General features: G+C 39.3%; 1 protein-coding gene across 1 annotated transcript in view; it reads right to left on the reverse strand.

The window, feature by feature from the left end:
* The window catches only part of nphp4 (nephronophthisis 4), a 156534-nt gene extending 137287 nt beyond the window's left edge, over positions 1 to 19247 (reverse strand). Inside the window, exons 1-2 of the mRNA XM_029506197.1 lie at positions 18952 to 19247; positions 18315 to 18458 (exon numbers count right to left, since the gene is read on the reverse strand). Coding sequence (XP_029362057.1) covers positions 18315 to 18458; positions 18952 to 19128 — 321 coding nt within the window. The 5' untranslated portion in view covers positions 19129 to 19247. The remainder of the gene's footprint in view (positions 1 to 18314; positions 18459 to 18951) is intronic.
* Between the last annotated feature and the right edge of the window lie 115 nt (positions 19248 to 19362).

Here is a 19362-nt window from a genome sequence, read left to right on the forward strand (position 1 = left end):
TGGATTATTTCTTAATAAAAGTAATGCACAGTTTTCCAGCTACTGAGCATTTACTCTATTTGCTGGGCAGGAATTCAGACAGCTAGTATAGCAGCCTCAAACAGTGACTGAGCTGATAAAGTAAAAATATCCAAGATCCCATATTGCATGTCATTTAGTATTCATAGACTCAAAACTTTCCTTTCACAAAGTTTATACATTATATATATATATATATATATATATATATATATATATATATATATTTCCCTCCAGCGAAAGCTTCCTAATCAAAGCCTCATTTTTGAATGAACTTTTCTTGAACCTATCCCAAGCTGTATAAACCTGTTTGGGAGGAGGTCCATATTTTCTGTCATGTTCACCCAAATCACGCCCCCTGTAATGATGCAGAATTTGCATTGTGGTCAAAGACATAGTCCCTAGTCTCGGAGCAATCAAAACATGGACGTTGTCCGTGATAGATTTCCAATTCAAAGGTAGAATTCCTTTTTCATCTGCCTCACTGCTTTGATACACCTCCAAATTGATTCTGGTCCAATCTCCGGTAAAAAATAACACCATCTCCATGGAGCAAATATGCAATAATTCAGATTTACCAAGGACAGATTTACCAAGGCAATACTCAAGAAAACAGCGACAACTGGTTAGGAATATTCCAAGACAGGCAAGCTAATTTAGGATTAAAATTGTCTCTGAATAATGGTGTTGTACTATCGAGGACAAATTGTCCAAAAAGAGAAGGAAATATCAAATATTTCGCTATAATTTCAACACACATGCTTTGCCCTTTTACAGAAAAAAATGAAGCAAATACTTGATGGATTCTAGGCTGACAAAAATCTGTGACTCATTTGTTAAAGGAAGAAATGTGGATGGAGTCATGTGTACATTATCCTGAATATACTGAATACCATTTCCAATGCTTTATATCCTTCATTATATGGAAATTAAATTGTTCTCAGATTCAAATTTTTAGCTCTCACATTTGCCTGGGCAAAGGCTTAATTTTTTATTTTTATTTTTTTTTTATATAATTTCTCAAATAAGTTCTCGTTCCTTTCTAACGTCATTGGAGCAGTGGGAGACATCATTGAGAAAACAGCTTTGTTGGAGGCAACGCCAGGCGCGGCATATGTTGGACCTAATGAGAGGTTACTCTCCACAGCGACTGTCAAAAAAGCAGTAGTTGATTCTCTTCTCCGTAATTTGAGTAAAGAGGGGCAAACAGTGATGGGGTGACATTAAAACATCATCAGCACTGAGGCAGATAGCTTGAAGTCACTGCCACAATCAACAAGAAAACACTCTGCAGCTTCTGGGGATTATACTTAGTGCCCTTTGTAGGTAACAAGGAGCTTAATGACAGGAAAGAGGTATGACTATGGCAGAAAAGAGACCAGAAGAGCAATACAGATTCAACATAGTGATTAGTTCACTGTTAATTCCATCACTGCAACATACTTACATGCATCCTTTATGTGTGTATGAATATTAAAGCAATACATCTGCTAGACAGCAGCTCTTTTACGGCTGTCCAACTCACATTTAATTCAGTCCAGTGTCCTCCCAGCTGCTCTGTGACAGCTGTTTGTCCCTACAGTATGCCTGGACAAATTAACATCATAAAGATATTTCAAGTCCCATAACCTCATTTCTTCCTCGGGTTAAAAGAAGCAACTTATCATGAACACAAATGATCTACATTGTTGAAACACCCTTCTTAATTGTCATTTCATCTGCCATTATAAACACTGATACAGATTAATCAGAAAACAACTCATGGTTGCCGGTACGCAAATAAATCATTCAGCCTACTCGCGATCATAGTTGCCTGGAACTACAATCACGAATATCAATTTGTTTCTGTGTTGCATTTCTAAACTTTGCCAAATTTTGTGACAAGATGATTATTTCAAAGGTAGTAGGAAGAACTTTAATCTGTAATAATTATATCAACAAAAGATATGCATTGAATCTATTAAGTCATACTAATAGTGTATGGTGCTAAACAATGCAATTACACTCTCATAGTGCTATCATTCTAAAAGCTGAAGCTAATAATTCCTGCCCCTCGAGGTGGTCATTCAAATGCTCAACTTGCAGGCAAGTGAGCAAGCATTGCACTGCACAAAACAAAGACGCTGTAAATGAGCATTGGTTTTGCATAGAGAGGTCCAGAGCACCAGGAGTGTAATTGACAGGCCCTGTTGTTCGAGCCCTGGAAACTTCCCAGCAGCAAAGAAAACAGGGCATTTCCATTTAGCCAATGCACTAGCTGGAAGGCTGGAAGCACAACTGTCTGCTACCTGGGACTTAGATAATGGACCTGCTGTACAGCTACATGCTTGTCTTAGGTATTCACGTAACAGTACATTAACCTGTATGTACATAAGATGAATCAAGGCTGCCAACATAAGGAAAAGGCTCAAGAACATAGAGTCATCGTTTAATATATTACGTAAGTTTCTATGCATTGTTAAACTTAACTTCTATATAAATACAGTTTGTTGCATGTAATGTACATGAGTTGAAGAAGTCACCAAGGCAGGCACATGCACTCAGGAAGATTCTTAGCTGTAATGCTTTGATACTGGTTTGGCAGTACAGCCAACGCCTTGAGGTAGAAGGGAGAGTGTTGAAGAGAGAGAGAGAGAGAGAGAGAGCGAGAGAGAGGGGGGGGGGGGGAGACAGAGAGCAAGAGAAAGACAGAAAGAGAGAGATACAGTGAGTCATTTGACAGGCACAGAGCCAGGGGGTATCAGCATCACAGATCTTCTCTCTGTGAAATTCTATGACTGACACTAGCATAGGAGAGATGAGCAATGGCCACTTGGATGATAGAAGCACAGAAAATAACAGTATGCATGTGTGTGACAGTTGAATCAAAGAGACTTTTGACACGAGATAATCACAGGTTTGGATGCAAAGTGCAACTAATGTACCCAAAAGAGTGTGGATCTAAAAAAAGACCACAGGACAGTTAGAAGCAGTCTGAGTGAGACCGGAGGACACATGCCAAAAATTATTCCTAGTTAGCCTAAATATAATATGGACCTTACCAAGCAAACCCAACTTCAGTCCTAGTTTAAAAGTAACAACATTTCAATTATAGATTTCTTTGACTGGCATGAAGGAATGTTAAAATAAACTGCTCTATGGAACCACAATCTGCTTCTGTTTCACCCGAGGTGCAAACCACCACACCGTCACCTATTGATTTTTGACCTGCTGTTTTGAAGTCTGGCTTTCGTAATTTGACCTGCTTGGCACTCGTCATTCTCAAACTAGTTAGCATTTCAAGTGCAGTCTCCCAATCACCCACTAAGCAAGGCCCAAATGCTTATCCGGCTTTATGGTCTATTTTCCTCTCAATGCAACCAGCATTTAAAAAATTTGAATCACATTGGAATAAGACTGAGACCATAAACTTGTGTGGAAGTTGGGTCGTTTTCCCATTGATGTCTTTAAAATCTAACTTCCAAATGCCAGGGGAGTTACCCATGATGGTTATTAGATAGAAATGTATTTCAGCATTGGCATACATCGGTATATTTATGGTGGTTTGTATATCACATGATTGATTAGAGCAAAATAATAACACAACCTAAAGACAATATAACAGCAATTGCTTATTGAATGATTAGCTACCCTGGTGCCTAGCTAAGCCTTCGTTACTAACAACTGTGAAAATGTGAAGAATTTGGATTCTTTTAGTTTTATTCAATATACCTACAGTATATACTCAAAGTTCTTACTGATTATTCATTTCATTTTTTTGTATCTAAAGCACAATTTCTCTCATTCAATACTATGTCTGCAAAAATTTCTACAGAACTAGAAAACATTTTGAATGAACAACTAGAAATGTGGATCCTTCTAGATAATGACTGGGACATGCCATCAACTTGCAAAAATCTTAACATTATCAACACACACCTGCACCTCTCAATATTGCACAAGGAAGTCCTTTCTGTGGGCCCAAAGATGTAGCAGTGGAGGAGACAGCCACTGAAAATCTAGCAGTGCAAGAAAGAGGAGGCAACGTAATGCAGCTGATAGAGAAGGTGAAAGCAATAAAAGCTTTTCATTCCCACTACCTGTGTGACCGATTAAAGAATGAGGCCTGGACAGAATTAAAAGAGGCAGTGCATTCTGTGCTCCCAGAGGCAAGCAATGTGGCTAATATTAAAAGAAAAGAAAAGCGGTTTAATATCAAACTTTTTGTCATGACAACCAAACATAGAGAAAAAGGAGAGAAAGAACAGGTGGAGGACAGGGAAAGGCTGATCTATCAGCCAAAGATGAGAAGACTGCAGCCATTACTGAAGAAACAGCCCAATTATGTGGAATCCCTCCAAGGAATGAGAGCGACAGTGATGCGATTTCTACTCGGCAAGGACTTTCACACAGCAGTAATTGTCATTTTACAAAATACCTCCATCTGAAGCCATTTTAGACAAAAGACAGCTTGAGTCAAGCCATTTAGAAATTACCTTCTACAGCTGGCCAAAAATGTAATTACGATATATTTTTCCATTTTGATCAATGTCAGGGCAACACAACAGCATAGTGGTTAGCGCAGTTTCCTCACAACAAGGTGGTCACAAGTTCGGTTCCCGGCCTGGGGGCTTTCTGTGCGGGTACTCTGGTTTCCTCCCACCATCCAAAGACATCATGTTTGGGTTAACTGGTGACTTAAAATTGTCCGTAGGTCTGAGTGTGAGTGGTTGTTGGTCTCTGTCTTTGTGTGTTGTCCCTGTGATGTACCCAGCGTGTACCTGACCTCTCCCAATGTGAGCTGGGATTGGCTCCAGCACAACCCACAAACAGATAAGCGGTAAAAGATGAATGAATTAATGAATGATCAATAACAATATTTACCACAATATGGATTTCTTTTTGATGGTGTTGGTTCAAAGAGCTGTAGCCTGAAGAAACTAAAGGTTTATTTAGTTAAACTAAGAATATTTACTTAAATTTTAATGTATTATTCGGAATTTATTAGCCAAAAAAAAGAGTGACATGCTTTTCAAATATTGAGCAGAAAATACTTCCCTTAAAGTTTTCATGCAAACGAAGGATTCACATTACAAAATCACACTGAATGAAAAACCTTCCACTGGTCAAGAGAGAAGCAGGCCCACTGCTGGCAAGAGAAAATTAAGAGCAGTACTCTTTCCTTCATACAAAACTGACTGAATAATTAGTTTTGGCCACATTTTTTGATTTTGTAAATGTCTTATTAAAACAACAATAAAACAGTTTCTTAAATAATAACGTAAATAAAAAAGAGGTACATTCAAGTACGCAACTGTCAAACAAATAATTAATGTAAATACTAAAAAGCAAATGTACAGTTTTACATCCCACAATATTATTAAAGGTAGAATTATAAATGTAAACACTGTAAACCAGTTATTATGATCCATATAATTAGCCAGCTTGACCTTTACCTTATTGAAATATTATAAATAAACTAACTGTTTTGAAGACTATCACATCAAATTCATTTGGCAGGATAGCAAAAATCTCAATGGCCAATACAAAAAAGAAGAAGAAAAAAAAAAAGTAAACAAGTTCATCACGATGGCTCTGGACCAACTGCTGCCTGTAAGATACAACAGAGAAAATGCCCTAGTTTTGTATCACTAAAATATTTTAGAGGTCGAATGCAAAAAGTGGAAATTGTGTAAAAAGCAGTGTGGAAGTAGGTGACGTTGGTGCGTACTAGCAGAAGAGAGTTTGGAGACTGACCAGGAGAGCAGCAGCAGGTGAGCTTATTGCCACGATGTGGGGCAGTTATAATAACCTGCTCTGTTTAAGTGCAGTAGTGCTTTGGACCTGGGGGAGACGGAGAAGGGGGGAAGGTGCTGGCCACACGACGCATCCAAAGGAGCATGAAAAGGCAAAGGTGTAGTCAGTGGGAGTTCCTTTTTAAAGTGATGGAAAAGATTTATTGTGTTTCTTGTCTTTGTTTCCACTGACTGCTGATATATTTTGCAGACTGGTTTAATCTGGTCCTTGTCACGTTTTAAGTATCTAAACCACATCCAGACCATTGAGGTTGTATGGTTCATCAACAACATTTTTGGTTTTTAGATGACAACATGTTACCATGCATATCATCTACCTTTCAAGTTATTTGCTCTCTCAAAATTCGCTTCAAATAAGAAGCCTCTTTATGCCCCAGTCCTTGGCATGATCTGTATCCTGGCCAAGCAGCATTAAAAATAAATCAAGGTTAACAGTAAAGCAGTGTTAATTTATTGATCAGCGGAAAGCTTATTTTGTGGAGGAAGACAAAAACTTTCCAAAGGGCTATGTGAATCCAAATACAACTTTTTTGAGATTACACTGTTATCACTTGAACGAAACAAACACTTTATCTCAGCAGCAGGTTAACACAGCGGCATAGATGGATAGTGGCCACAAACTGATTTGTGGTTAACAGCCAAAGTTGAAATGAGACAACTGTAGAGAAAGCAGTGCGAATGATGACACAAAGTTTCATGTGTCCTGTCTGGTCATGCGCTCTTGATCACAGCCAAGGCTTGTTTGAGACAGATGAAAAACTAGCAAGATAAAACAATGATTGAGTAACGCTGTCATTTTCCTTAAAGCAAACTTGGTTAAGTGACAGTTCAACTTTAGGGTCAGCATGACCACTGACTCCACTTTTCATATCAGATGTCTACACGCAAAGACAATGTCCTGGTCTGCATGATTCCCGTAACCTTATCTCACCCAAAGTCTTCATCCCATGTTTTTAACTTGAGTGCCTCTGGTATTTATTTCACCTTCTCCCTGACTCTAACAACAAACACCAAAAATTCTGTATTCTACCACATCCCCAGCTTTGTCATCGACAGATCTCAGCGCTCACTGGGGAAAGTCTTAGTTTGTCACTGAGGTTCTGGCATTTTTGACATTTTGTAAATCCCGTCTGAAATGCCTCACAGACAAACCTCAGGCATAGACTGTGGATGCACAAAATGCATCACAGTATGGGAGGGATGCAGGAAATATAGGATGAAATAACTGGTGGAACACTGCCAGGCTTCAGTTTCAAAGACTCAAAGTTGGAATTGACACGTCAAAGCCTAGGACAACAAAGTACAAAAAAGAAAGAATATCTTTCCTCTCCCTGTCTCAGTGTCTGCCTACCTCACACACAGGCAATGCCGACCCCAGGGAGAGCCGATAGTAGATTTACAAGGACGGTCTCGCTGCATATGTGTGTAGGTTTGTACATGTGTGTGCGTGTTGGTGGTGGGGGGTACGTAAAAAGGTACGTAAAAGGTGTGATGAAAAAAAAGCAACAAGATATGGAGGGATGGAGGAACAAAAGTCAAGTAAAAACTGAGTCAATACAAACCAGAAATAAGTCACATACCCATCTAAAACCTCCTCAAGGCACCTCGGCAGTAGCTCTTGTGGCCCTCAAATTCCCTCAAACTTTCACACATCCGGAGAATATAGCTGTGTATTACGAGGCGTACCACTCCAGTGTGTAAAGCTGTTAAGCAGCAGCTGCTCCACTAGATGTTTAGTCCCCTTGGAGATAAAATATTGATCAGTTCTCGGGCAAGGCAGCACGGTCTGCGCCCCCACCCTTCCCATGTATAATTGAAGTATATCTCTTAGTGTGGCATGCCAGCTGGGAGAAGGCATTAAGCACTGAGGTACACTGAAGGCCTGCCTATGCTGCCATAGCCGCTCCTTTGTCCATCAATCTTGTGGCTTTTCACACAGGCAGGTTTCACGGGCTTGCTACAGTTACTGTAAGAAGTGCCATGCCTTGTAAAATGAAAATAGAGAATGTAAGACAGAATATAACGGGACTCAATATAAGGCCACGTTTTACTGCTGGCCATTTATCTGAGGACTTAGCAGCTCCCAGCAGGGAAGGAAAGACTCCTTTGGACCGTTTTGGGCCTGTCAGTATCAATGCACAGCACAGTTTAATCACTTAAAGAACAGGCTGGAGTTTCTCTGCATTTTTCTTCCTTCCAAAAACTCTCATTTGACCGTTTGTGAATGCTTCCCTATGCTGTCTTTGGCACTGGGATACAAGTTCAGGTCCAAAAACCGCTGTTATCGTATATTAGTCAAACAGAAGTATGACATAGACTGATGGATATTTGCTGGGATTAAAATACAGCATATCCACTGACATACCACTGATAACAAATCTAGTTTCTCTATTTACTTTTTTCCACAGTGATGGTAATGTTTACAATTTCCTGTAAGCACGCCCTGAAAATAAGAAATTAATGTGAAATAGCTTCACAACAAGCCACAAATATATCCCCTCAAGAAACCTTGAAAGAAGCTGACGGCTGAATTGAGGGGAGGCTTCCAAACACTGACTATCCTATCTACAAAGCCATTTGTATACCACACTATATAGAGCTGTTGGAACCTGACAGTGACATAGCAAACATCCGGCTTCTGATTCATGTTAACGTCACCTGCTGTCTCACACACAGCTATTGAAAGATTTCTCTAATTTTAATAGTTGACACACAGAAATAATCAGAGTCTTGCTGCAAACATTTCCAAAGCAGGTATGAAAGTAAAATTAAATGAACCCATATACAGTAAGGCAATGCAGACTGCTTTCAGTGATCTCTGCCACTGACTTCACAATACATCATACCTACTTTTCAGACAAATGGAAGCAAGAATTAAGTCTTGTGAAAGAAATACAACACTCTCTTTTGTCCACATGTAAGGAACTGGTCAAATCCATTGTTTTATCAAATCTTCCCAGTTTAAGCTGTTGTACAAATCAACAGCAACAGGCTAAAGAGCCCATGGGCAACAAAGTGTAAGTCACACATATGAAAAAAAAAGAGAAAAAGGTGATAATTGCACCATTAGAGCAAACAACACCCACACAGTTACACTTACACATTCATTTAGTTGTCCTATTAAAAGGTTCATTTCATTAATTAATATTGTTCTGGCTAATCAGTTCAAATAACCAGGATTACAAAAAAAAAAAAAACAAGTAATGTGTCACATTGTTTTCTACATAATTTTGATGATGGCCATGAGTACATTGTTAGCTGTGCTAGCAACGTCACTTTAGGGATGGCTAATGTGCTAATATGACAATTGGTCTGCTCATCACTTTTTCTGCAGTCTGAGACATACTAGACCTTTTCAACTTTACAAAGGATGACTCCTTTCAAGTTTTGTGATCCTCTCAGTTTTTCCACAGTGCAACAATGCAGTTCACATATACAGTTCTAAGTGAAATATCTTTACAACTACTAGAGACCAAGACCAAAAGATGAATTGTCATTACTTTGGTGATTTATCATCTACCAACATTTTCATGTGATCGCCTTAGTTTATTCAGTGTGATGATTTGTTGTTTTATTCTTTTAAAGGTAGTGGCATTCTCATTAGCTGTAGTTGAAGTTTAGTCCTCAGCATGCCAACACAATAAACATCACTGTCATTTTGAGCATGTAATCTTAATGATGGTAAGATCTAAAGCTACCTGAAATTGCCACCACCATGACTTTCCACTCTAAACATTCATCCCGCCGTGTTCTGACGTTATCTCCTGACTTTGCCAGTCTAGTATCTTGGTTACTTATTGCACGTCCCAGTAGGAGGAGCAACACAGATGAGGTTTGACAACACTAATGCTGCTGCGCATTACAATCTCTGTGTGGTCTGCAGTGAATGTGAATGGTTGAAGAACCTCCGCCACGCCCACATGTAATCTGTGATAATGTATTCTTTCTGGCCACAAAATAAAACAAAAAAAACAACAACACACACACACAAAATTGCTTGGCACAGCCCATGCACAATGGGCTGGGAACATTTGACTGTGCCCTGCACCACGCTGCCAGGACCCTCAGTCTTGTTCTTTGATATGCAAACACACCATACATTGTGCACTGGTCTGATCTGACAAAGTGAAAACACCTGTCTGAGTAGATCAGGGGGGAATACATATCAATACTGCACATTTTCTCAACTTTTGTGATTCCAGTCATGAGAATGCTGTCCCTTTCCCCATTGTTGAACAGTTAATTAAAGCCATTTCCTCCATTTAGTCATCTGCTAATGATACATTGTTCACTATACTGTGATATGCCTTCTGTGAACTGTAGCCACGGAGAATGAGTTCAACCATGTGGGCTAAAAAGAATAAATAAAGAATCTAGTAATAAACTAAGCAAGTTTAATAATTGTGAGACAAAGAGGACTGCTTTCACAAAATGCCCCAGTGATTTACAGAATTATGGACAGGGATGGACTGAGGTCATTCAAATATGACAAGTGATAGTAAAGATACTAGAAAAGCCCAACAATTCGTATTCACAATGAGGAGGCCGAGCTGCCAGCCTCTAGGTGTGGAATTGTTTGTTTGTAATATCTTTCAGCTTATTATGGCAGTGTATTAAATTCCCCCTCAATCCTTGTGTGTTTTTTTCTTGTTTTTCATTCCCTTTCATTACAGGCATATGTCATGTCATAAAATGTTTATTGGTAATGTTATATTGTAATTTTCATGGTTAGAATAGTCAGAGATTCCAGCATGTCATTATCGATATGTAGCCTCAAGGCATAACTTTTTATTTTGTGTTAAATGTGCTTTATGTTTATGTATTCTCTTTTTATTATAATTTACAAATAATCACAAATGTTTGTCTTGGTTTCTGAATTTTGTGGGAGTTTTTTTTTTTTTTATTTCCATGTCAACAGATTTTTAAAAAATTAAGATTCATGTTTAGAAATTCATTACTCAATTTCAAAGAGCTATAGAAAAAAATAACATTTAACCACTTTACCACTGGCAAGACAGCAACGCTGACATGGTTACAAAACATGATTAAAATCAATCCCTGCTGTTACAGGCCAATTAGTATCAGTATTCACAAAACAGCTTTCCTAAAGGTTACAGGTTGAATCAGTGAGCTGGTTCCATTTGCGTATATTAAGCCCAAGACAGCTATGCAACTCCCAACCAGAAAGAAAAAATTATGTGCTCTCTACTTTTTTGTATTTTTTTTTTTTATTATTATTATGGCATGAAATGAAGACTTGACATGAGAGATAGGTAATTTCACCTTTTCCCTAAACACTAGAGAAAAGGGCAGCACTTCCTCCTATGTGACAGCTGAATGGACACGCTTGAAAGGATGTGAATCGTGTGCAATCATACGTGGTAGACTGCAAAACGCTGTGTATGGCACACAGCAACACAAAACAACAAATATACCGGACTTGAAAGAGAAGTTTTTCTTCAGCTGAGCCAGCCTTTCGAGCGTTATGTCTCTCCTTTAGAGAGAAAGGCAAGAATAAAGGGGTGGGGTTTTTAACAGTAGCTTCTTTACAGCATTGACAGCTTAAATTTGGCAATGTATTCTGCACTTAAAGGAAAATATTATACTTTACAGAACTCCTGCGACTCTTTATTCAGAGCCAAAGTTTGAGCCATGTGTGATTCCTTACTTTGAAATTAGTGTTTCTTTAGAGAACAACTAGTCAAAAAACAAAAGCAGAAGAACCACATGACTGAAGCTCAAAGGTTTTCCTGCCAGTGAAACACTGTCTTCTGTTTTTCACTGGTTTGAAGTCATGTAATGAGGTTGTGTGTGATAGTTGAGGTGAGCGGAATTGTTTTTTAATTCATTGTGGAAATCTTACACACTGCAGTTTTGGGTTAGGCTTAAAGGTGAGCATAAAGGTTAGGTTTACACATGTTGTTAGGTTTAGGAGAAAGGTCAAAGAAGTCTTTGTTTGTGCCCTCAGCTGTGTTTCATTCATTCATTCATTCATATTCTACCTATTATCTGTTTCCAGGTCATGGGGGGTGGTGGAGCCAATCCCAGCTCACACTGGGCAAGGGCGGGGTACACCCTGTACAGGTCACCAGTCCATCACAGGGCCAACATAGGACAATAGCACTAACCACTATGCCGTCGTACTGCCCCATTCAGCTGCATTTGGAACATGCAATTTACTTGCAGTGCTACCTATGCCATCTCTTTCAGCATTTAGAAACCTAGAAAAACAGAGGTTGCATGGACAGGAAGAAAAATTTGGCCTTTTCTCCAAAGCCCAGCTGTCGGCCCAATAATGTTGCACATTTGAGACAAAACCACTGGCTCCCTGTAAAGGCAGTGAGTTCAAATGGAGTGATCATAGTGAGAGACAATGTGGAAAGATGCACATTTCCCTCTGCTTCCTCCAGTCTCTCAACTACGCAATCAGTGGCACAACATTGCCCTCTACTGTCCATAGCTTTGGCTACACAAGCATGAACGTTGCAAGGATGGGTTACCCTGCAGGAAATATCTTACCAACTGTCAAACAATCTGAGTCATGATGGGAGAGAACCAGCAACTGGTGAGACATGTAGTCTGTTGTCTGGGTGATTTAAGAGATAAAGGATTTGAATCAGGAAAGAAAAAAATAGAAAAGAATTACGTTAGTCAACATGCTGTGAATTTACTTTGTTTTACAGACGTATGCACAAAAGCCCATGGCACAAAAAACCTTGTTTTACCACCATATCAGAAACCAATCAAAGAGAATGTTCAATACCCAAAATTTCCTTTTGTACACCCAAGCTTACGGACCAAATTTTCACTGTGAATTTGTCAACCTTCCTGCATTGCATACATAAAAGCAGCTTCCAAAAAAAAAAAAACCAATGGAGCATTTGACGAACACATCAAACTTTCTTCAAAAGTGTGCAAAATAAACAGCTGAGAAACTCAGACCTGACAACTCATAAACAACTCAGACAAAAAAACAACAGACATCACCATTGTCAAGACATCGCGCTTCTGTCAGGGAGGAATGAAATGCTGAGACAAAACACAAAAACAGATTTAGTAAGAGCGTTCTTCTTCTCCCTTTAATCACTGCTCATCTTTGCTTTTCACCAGATATTAAAACCGATCCATCATGGCTGAATGTGGAGAGAACTGGGGGCCCTGCAATTTTCACTGCACTCCTGTAACTCAGGAGAGGATACCCCCTGTGAAATTATTTGGATATCAAACAGCAATTTGCCACTCATAAACACCAGCATAAATGTGAGTGCATCTGGCCAAATCCAATAAAAAAGCTGGTGTAGCTCTTGCAGCACGACAAAGAGAAGGCCAGGCCCACTTTATCATCCTGATAGGACATGATGTGGTTTATATAATAACCCTGGATGCATAATGAGATTTGGATGCTTATTGGGATACAAAGTGGGTTTGAATACAGGCTATGACTATAACGGTGGATCAAAGTGAGGGCATACACTGTGAGAGATTGTTCGATCAAAAGAGCATCAGGCAGAGGAAAGGGGAGAAAACAGATGGTGGCAGAACTGGAAATGAAAATGTGCCGTAGCTGTGACTCATTGGTGTCGCTGTAAAAAGACTTATGCAACACTCTGCGTTTAGCAGCCAGCTACAGTTCAAGGTATTCTTTCCATTAAAAAGAGTTTCTCAAAACATCTTGTACAACAGCTCACCCTGTAAGCAGATCAGCCATCTTCGACAGTGGAAGCAGCAGAGGAGTTTAGCAGTGCTCCGATGCTATCATAAAACAGCGGGTGACTGGCCTCCAGCCACAATGTACAGAGACCTTCAGATGTTTGATTTAGAGAGAACATAGACATCCAGCTGCTCCCCAGATATCTGTTAGTAGAATGACTTGGATGGAATGCAAAACATGTTGCTGGGTGACAAATTTTAAAGCGATAAGATTTCTGTGGGGTACACTGTATAGTTTGCAGGTGCTGACCAATTCTCCAGGAACTCCTCTGGCAGGCACCACACTGAGACTGCACTGTCAGCTGGACAATCTATGTTAAAGCAACACAATAGCAAGACAGCCTCCTGAAGGGCTGATGCCAAAGTCTCTGTTTGCTTCCATTTGATACTGACCTCTTGTTTTTTATTAGCATAGAAGGTTGCCTAATGAAGTGAGTTGATGCCTATGAACAAAGAGCAGTAACAGCCTTTGCTCGTTCCCCAGTTTTTCCTCCTTTCTGGAAAATCAAAATTGGTAAAGATATTCATTTACTGGTTGTGGGAACTGTTTGATTGCAACCTCAGTTGAGTTTTTGCCCTTGCTTGTGTTTTTTGAGTATCAAAAAGGCTCACCGGGTGTTTTATACACGTCATTCAACACCGAGAGGCTGTTATAGGACTGATCCTTAGTGAAATGTGCCCACTGCAATCCTGTTATTATGAAAACTCTGACATTTAATCAGTGGCCCATCAGAGGGCCAAGGGAGTGTGGAAGCTAAATAGAATAAATTCATAAAAATAAATAAATAAATAAATAAAACACTCTTCACAATGATTAAAGTTTTTCAACATTTCTGATTCCATAGGCTAATCTGAAGGGATGAAAAACAACTGAATAAATCAAGAGTTCAAGAGCTACAACAGGGTTTAGACAACATATATGATGCATTCGTGTTTTAAATATCTTTGGTATCCCTAACTGGCAGCGTGGCCCTTTTTGGCTTATACTTGAATCATAGCTAAGACAATACATTTTCAAAATATCAGTGAGGTGCCATAGGTGTTCCCAGACTGGACAATCATTCATGCTGGAGCCAATCCCAGCTCACATTTTGCGAGGGTGAGGTCCCCCTGGACAGGTCACACTCAGACACAATCAACCTAAACATGCATGTCTTTGGACAGTGGGAGGAAACCCACACAGGCACGAGGAGAACATGAAAAGTCTGCACAGAAAGGCCCCAGGCCGGGAACCAAACCCATGGCTTTATTGTTGTGGGGCAACAGCGCTAACCACTGCCTGTTTAATGCCATCAACTTCACCTTCACTGAATGTACAGCAGCCAGAGCAGGACTAACATTCAATACCAGAGGGTGCCTTACTAATCAAGAGAAAGCCTTTTAAGTTGAATGAATACCAAGAAGAAAATCTTACTTGTGGCATATTTCAATATCAGGTTTCATTTTGTGTCCTTTGTATTACAGGTCCTTCATTGCTGCAACATTCTTTTTAGATTTCCCAAAAGTAATAGGAAATTTCATCATCAAAACTCATCTTTCAAAAAGTACATGAAGTAGGTTGACATAAAAAAAAAATTCTTTGTTCCCTTTGTCTAATGATGATTGCAGGGGAGAAAAGACTCACAGAACAATGGTTGGGAAACAAATGTAAAAACTACAGCAAAGTGAAACTGGACATTTGACATTTCACTCAACTCCAACCCAGCTTCATCTGCAATGTCTCATATATTTAAGTACAGTACATAACAATTGCAATACAATGAAAAACAATTTCAGCAGTACAATATACATGCAGAGGTCTAATAAAGACAATAACCTGGAGCTGAAAGGGGCAAGGTGAGGAAACAAAACTAAAATTATCGCAATGTCACAGGAGGCGCTGTGCTTCAGGCTAAAAACAAACAGTTGACTTCAGAGTGAAGCTGAAACTAACATTTATTTACCAACCTATCAGTGACTTTTCGATTCGTTTCACTTTCTAGGCTGTAAAATGTTGAAGTATTTCATGCTTGATGCAGCAAAAGTTTGAACAAATAGCTTTTCTTTAAATTGAAATATTGTTGTAACCCACTGACTGATCAAGGACCAAGTGTATAATTTACTACACAAAGCTCTGAACTGTTCAATTAGTAAATGAATTTTTCCTTACTATAATAAGTATCAAAAATTACTATGCTATAGTTTCTAGAGAAAAGTGTACCCTGTTGAAATAATTAAATATGTTCAGAAATATCATAAAAAGATGCTACAGTAAAAAGCTGGTAAAGGTACTGAAAGCAACTTCTATGTCAAAGAAAGTGAGCAGATTATATTTTGTTTTCCTATTGAAACAAACAAACTGATAGTGAAATAAAAATGTAAAAATTGAACACAAATATCTCTCTAAAATCATTAGCACAGCAGGGAAGGTAGGGATTTCTACCAAGGACGGTACATGAAAGAAGAAGACTGAAAGAGTTTGATAGTGAAAACTCAGTGTTGAACGAATGATAACACATTTTGTTTGGGATGCCTGGCTGCCTGCCTCAGTGAGCTCCAGTGTAACTTAATTTGAAGCATACTGCAGCTGTAGGCAAAGACTCCACACGACATAGCTGCAGAGGTGGACAGAATACAGAGTACTTTTACGTGAGTAAAAGTACAGATACTCCTTGTCAAATATTACTCCAACACAAGTAAATACAATACAAGTAAAAGTAGCTTTGTCAAAATATTACTTAAGTAAAAGTGCAAAAGTATAAAGTATAAAAATACCTCAGGAAATACAGGAAAGGAAAGTAGCTTTATTGTCATTATACAATACACTGATGTGATTCTGCTACAGACATGTTTAAAGCTCAAAAATATCTGGTCTAGTCTCTAGTCCCTGTGGACCCAGACCAAGACAGTCCACTCGTTATCAAATAATCCATCCATTTACCTCTTCTCCATGCTGTAGCCCAGTCCATCACACTACGGACAATTTAGAGTCACCAATTAACCAACTAGGCTGCCCAGGGGGAGGGCCAGTCTCTAGGCTTTGGAAGAGTCCAGTCTAGCCTCTAGTCTAATCGGGGGGTCCGGTCTCGTCTCTGGAAGGGTCCGATCTACTCTCTGGTGGGTTCCAGTCTAGTCTCTAGTCTGTGGTGGGGTCGGGGACGTCTGGTCTAGTCTCAACCCAGTCCATCACCAATTAACCAATTAACCTATGACATGTTCGGGCTGGGAACTGAACCCGCAACCTTCTTATTGCAGGGCTAACCACTATGCCACCGTGCTGGTCAATTTACTTTGTTACTGTCCACCCTTTCATAGTTGTTTGATACATACTTAAGCTAAACTGTGTTTTTAAACTGGACTGTAAACTAATTTGATCAATTTGACAATTGAGGCCCAGTCAATAGTCAAATTTACTGGGGTTTTTATTGTTTATGCTGGTACTGTAAAAAGTTTCTAATGCTACAGTGGGCTTTGTAATTATAGCAAAAACTCACATGTACCACTTCTAAAGGAGGCTGAAATATAATTATGGGTTAGGGTTAGGGTTAACCCTATCCCCATCAGTTGTAAAATTCTAGTATGCAGTACATAGAAAACATGCATGAAAATGAATGACGTGCTCTTCAGCTAAGAGGGGGTACAAAAATTAGCAAGCTTGAGACCGAATTAATTAAAAAAAAAAAATACTCCAGAAAGAGAGACTGCCAGCATGATGCAACAACCTAGTCCCAAATGACTGAAATGCAAACCCAAGTGAGACAGCTAAAGATTTTTATAAACAGGCTGAAGGGGATGAAAATTCATGAACGTTGCTCCTAATTAGCTTATTACAGTTGCTGAACTTGTGTTTTTCTTATATATTGCACCAGCTTGAACATGAGCAGAGGTCTAATTAGCCAAAGTGTGGTCACACATAGCCTTCAGCAAATATGTTTTTTACTATTAGTTTCTAACTATGAGCAATCAGGTCTAACTAGACATAGTTTTGGGGATTCATGATGGTTTAGGGGCAGAAACAAACATTAAAACTGCAACTTTGATTCACTGTCTGGTTATGTTACTTATCAAGAGAAAATGTAGTGTATTACGTGTAGTATAAAGTAAAACAGTATGAGAATACCAATTCCTAGTAGGGCTGCTGTCTGATGTTGACAAGCATCCTTATCTAAATCTGATCAAAGTATAACAGAGTCCCAATGAAAGCAATGAGAGAAGTTTATGTGTGTTAGAATTGAAATAAATAACATCTGTCATATTCATGCGCTTTTATTTTGTATTTCCTCATTCAGAGTATGATGCAGAATTATTTGATTAAATTAACCTCATAACCATGTAAAGCAGACACTTACAGTCTTTTTCTCTGTAATTGACTGTGTCAGTGATTGCCGCCAATTTATACTGTAACTTTAATGTTTTTCTGCTGAAGAAACAACTTAATACTATTATTAATTACTGTTTTACTTAATGCTGTTATTCAACTTGCAGTGTGACAAAATGGACTGGAACAATGGCAATGGGAATCACTTATTGGAAATCAGAGCAGTTTGTAACTTGCCATTTAGGCTGGCAGCATTGTTCAGGCTGAGCTCATTCCAACTATCACTGCTAATTTACCTGAGAAATGGTGGTTGTCTTGAGTTGGTTTTAATGAAATATGCTAAATTAATCTAATTCATGCTTGAATGGCCACTAATTTTATCGTGTGATTGTAAACCCACTGTTTGGAAAATAATTATCACACGAAATAAATTACAACTTTGCATTATCTGTGGTACTCTCATTTCAATGGAAGGTCTGTTCTAATGTAGTTACCTCACTGAATGATATCTTGTTGTTTTTCATCCTCTGGGGCGAGCTCTTCCATGTTTTCCCAAAGAAGTGCTGGTGATTTCTATCAAATAGGGTCCCCTGCAGGTGGTAGGTCAAGTTTTGATCCATTCCTGAGATTTCCTGTGACTGAAGGTGGAAGAAGAGCAATCACAACTCAGCCCCGGATCTAAATGATTTGATCGTATGACACAGTAAAAGCTTACAATCTCCCAATTTACTGGCGACATCCTGCTAACGAACAAACTGATGAGTCTACCTTTTTATACAGGATCGGAAAAAAACCTAAATATACCCCAGACTATACCACAATTAAAAGACGATCCATGGTACAACTCCATGTGTGTATGCTATTGTCCTTCTCGTTTGTTTTTTGGGGGGGGGTTTAGGTCTTTTTTTTTTTTTTTGGTCAGATTTTATGGAGACGCCAGTGCAGTTACATTGTTTGCTTGTCTTGGAATGACAATAAAGGAATCGAACACTGAACATTTATCTTGTTACAGGTCAACTTCATCGTAAGTTTGGTCAATAGTAAGCACTGCTTACATACATGTTTCCCTGTATGTATACTTCCCTAAAGGACGCTTTTTAACATATGAAAAGCTGGCAGCCAGGCTGTCACCTGCGGAGGGGGAGCTGCAGTGACCCGGCTGAGGCTGAGCTGGAAGCCGTGGGACTGGCTGAGGTGGCTGTCCGCTGCCAGGCGCACCGTTTGGCTAGGAGGGGGAAGCAACCGGCTCCTGTCAAATACTTCTCTCCAGCCGCCCGCCATGTTGGACGTGTCCGTCGTCTTCGCCATATCCTCCACTTAACAGAAAAATTAACGCGACATGGCAGAACAGCAGCGTCAAAACTGGAGCGTGCGGCCGACAGCACCCTGGATGTTTTCTTGTCCGCCCGTTCAGATTTTCAAACCTGTGGCCGCCATATTGAGATCAGACTTTACCATTCGGTGTAAAGGGGTTAGTTCAGAAAACCAAATGAAAACCAATGGTTTCTTCAGGCGTATTCTCTAACAACGCAGATCATGCAG

This window comes from Echeneis naucrates, chromosome 7, assembly GCF_900963305.1.
Source record: "Echeneis naucrates chromosome 7, fEcheNa1.1, whole genome shotgun sequence".
Classification (NCBI taxonomy): Eukaryota; Metazoa; Chordata; class Actinopteri; order Carangiformes; family Echeneidae; genus Echeneis; species Echeneis naucrates.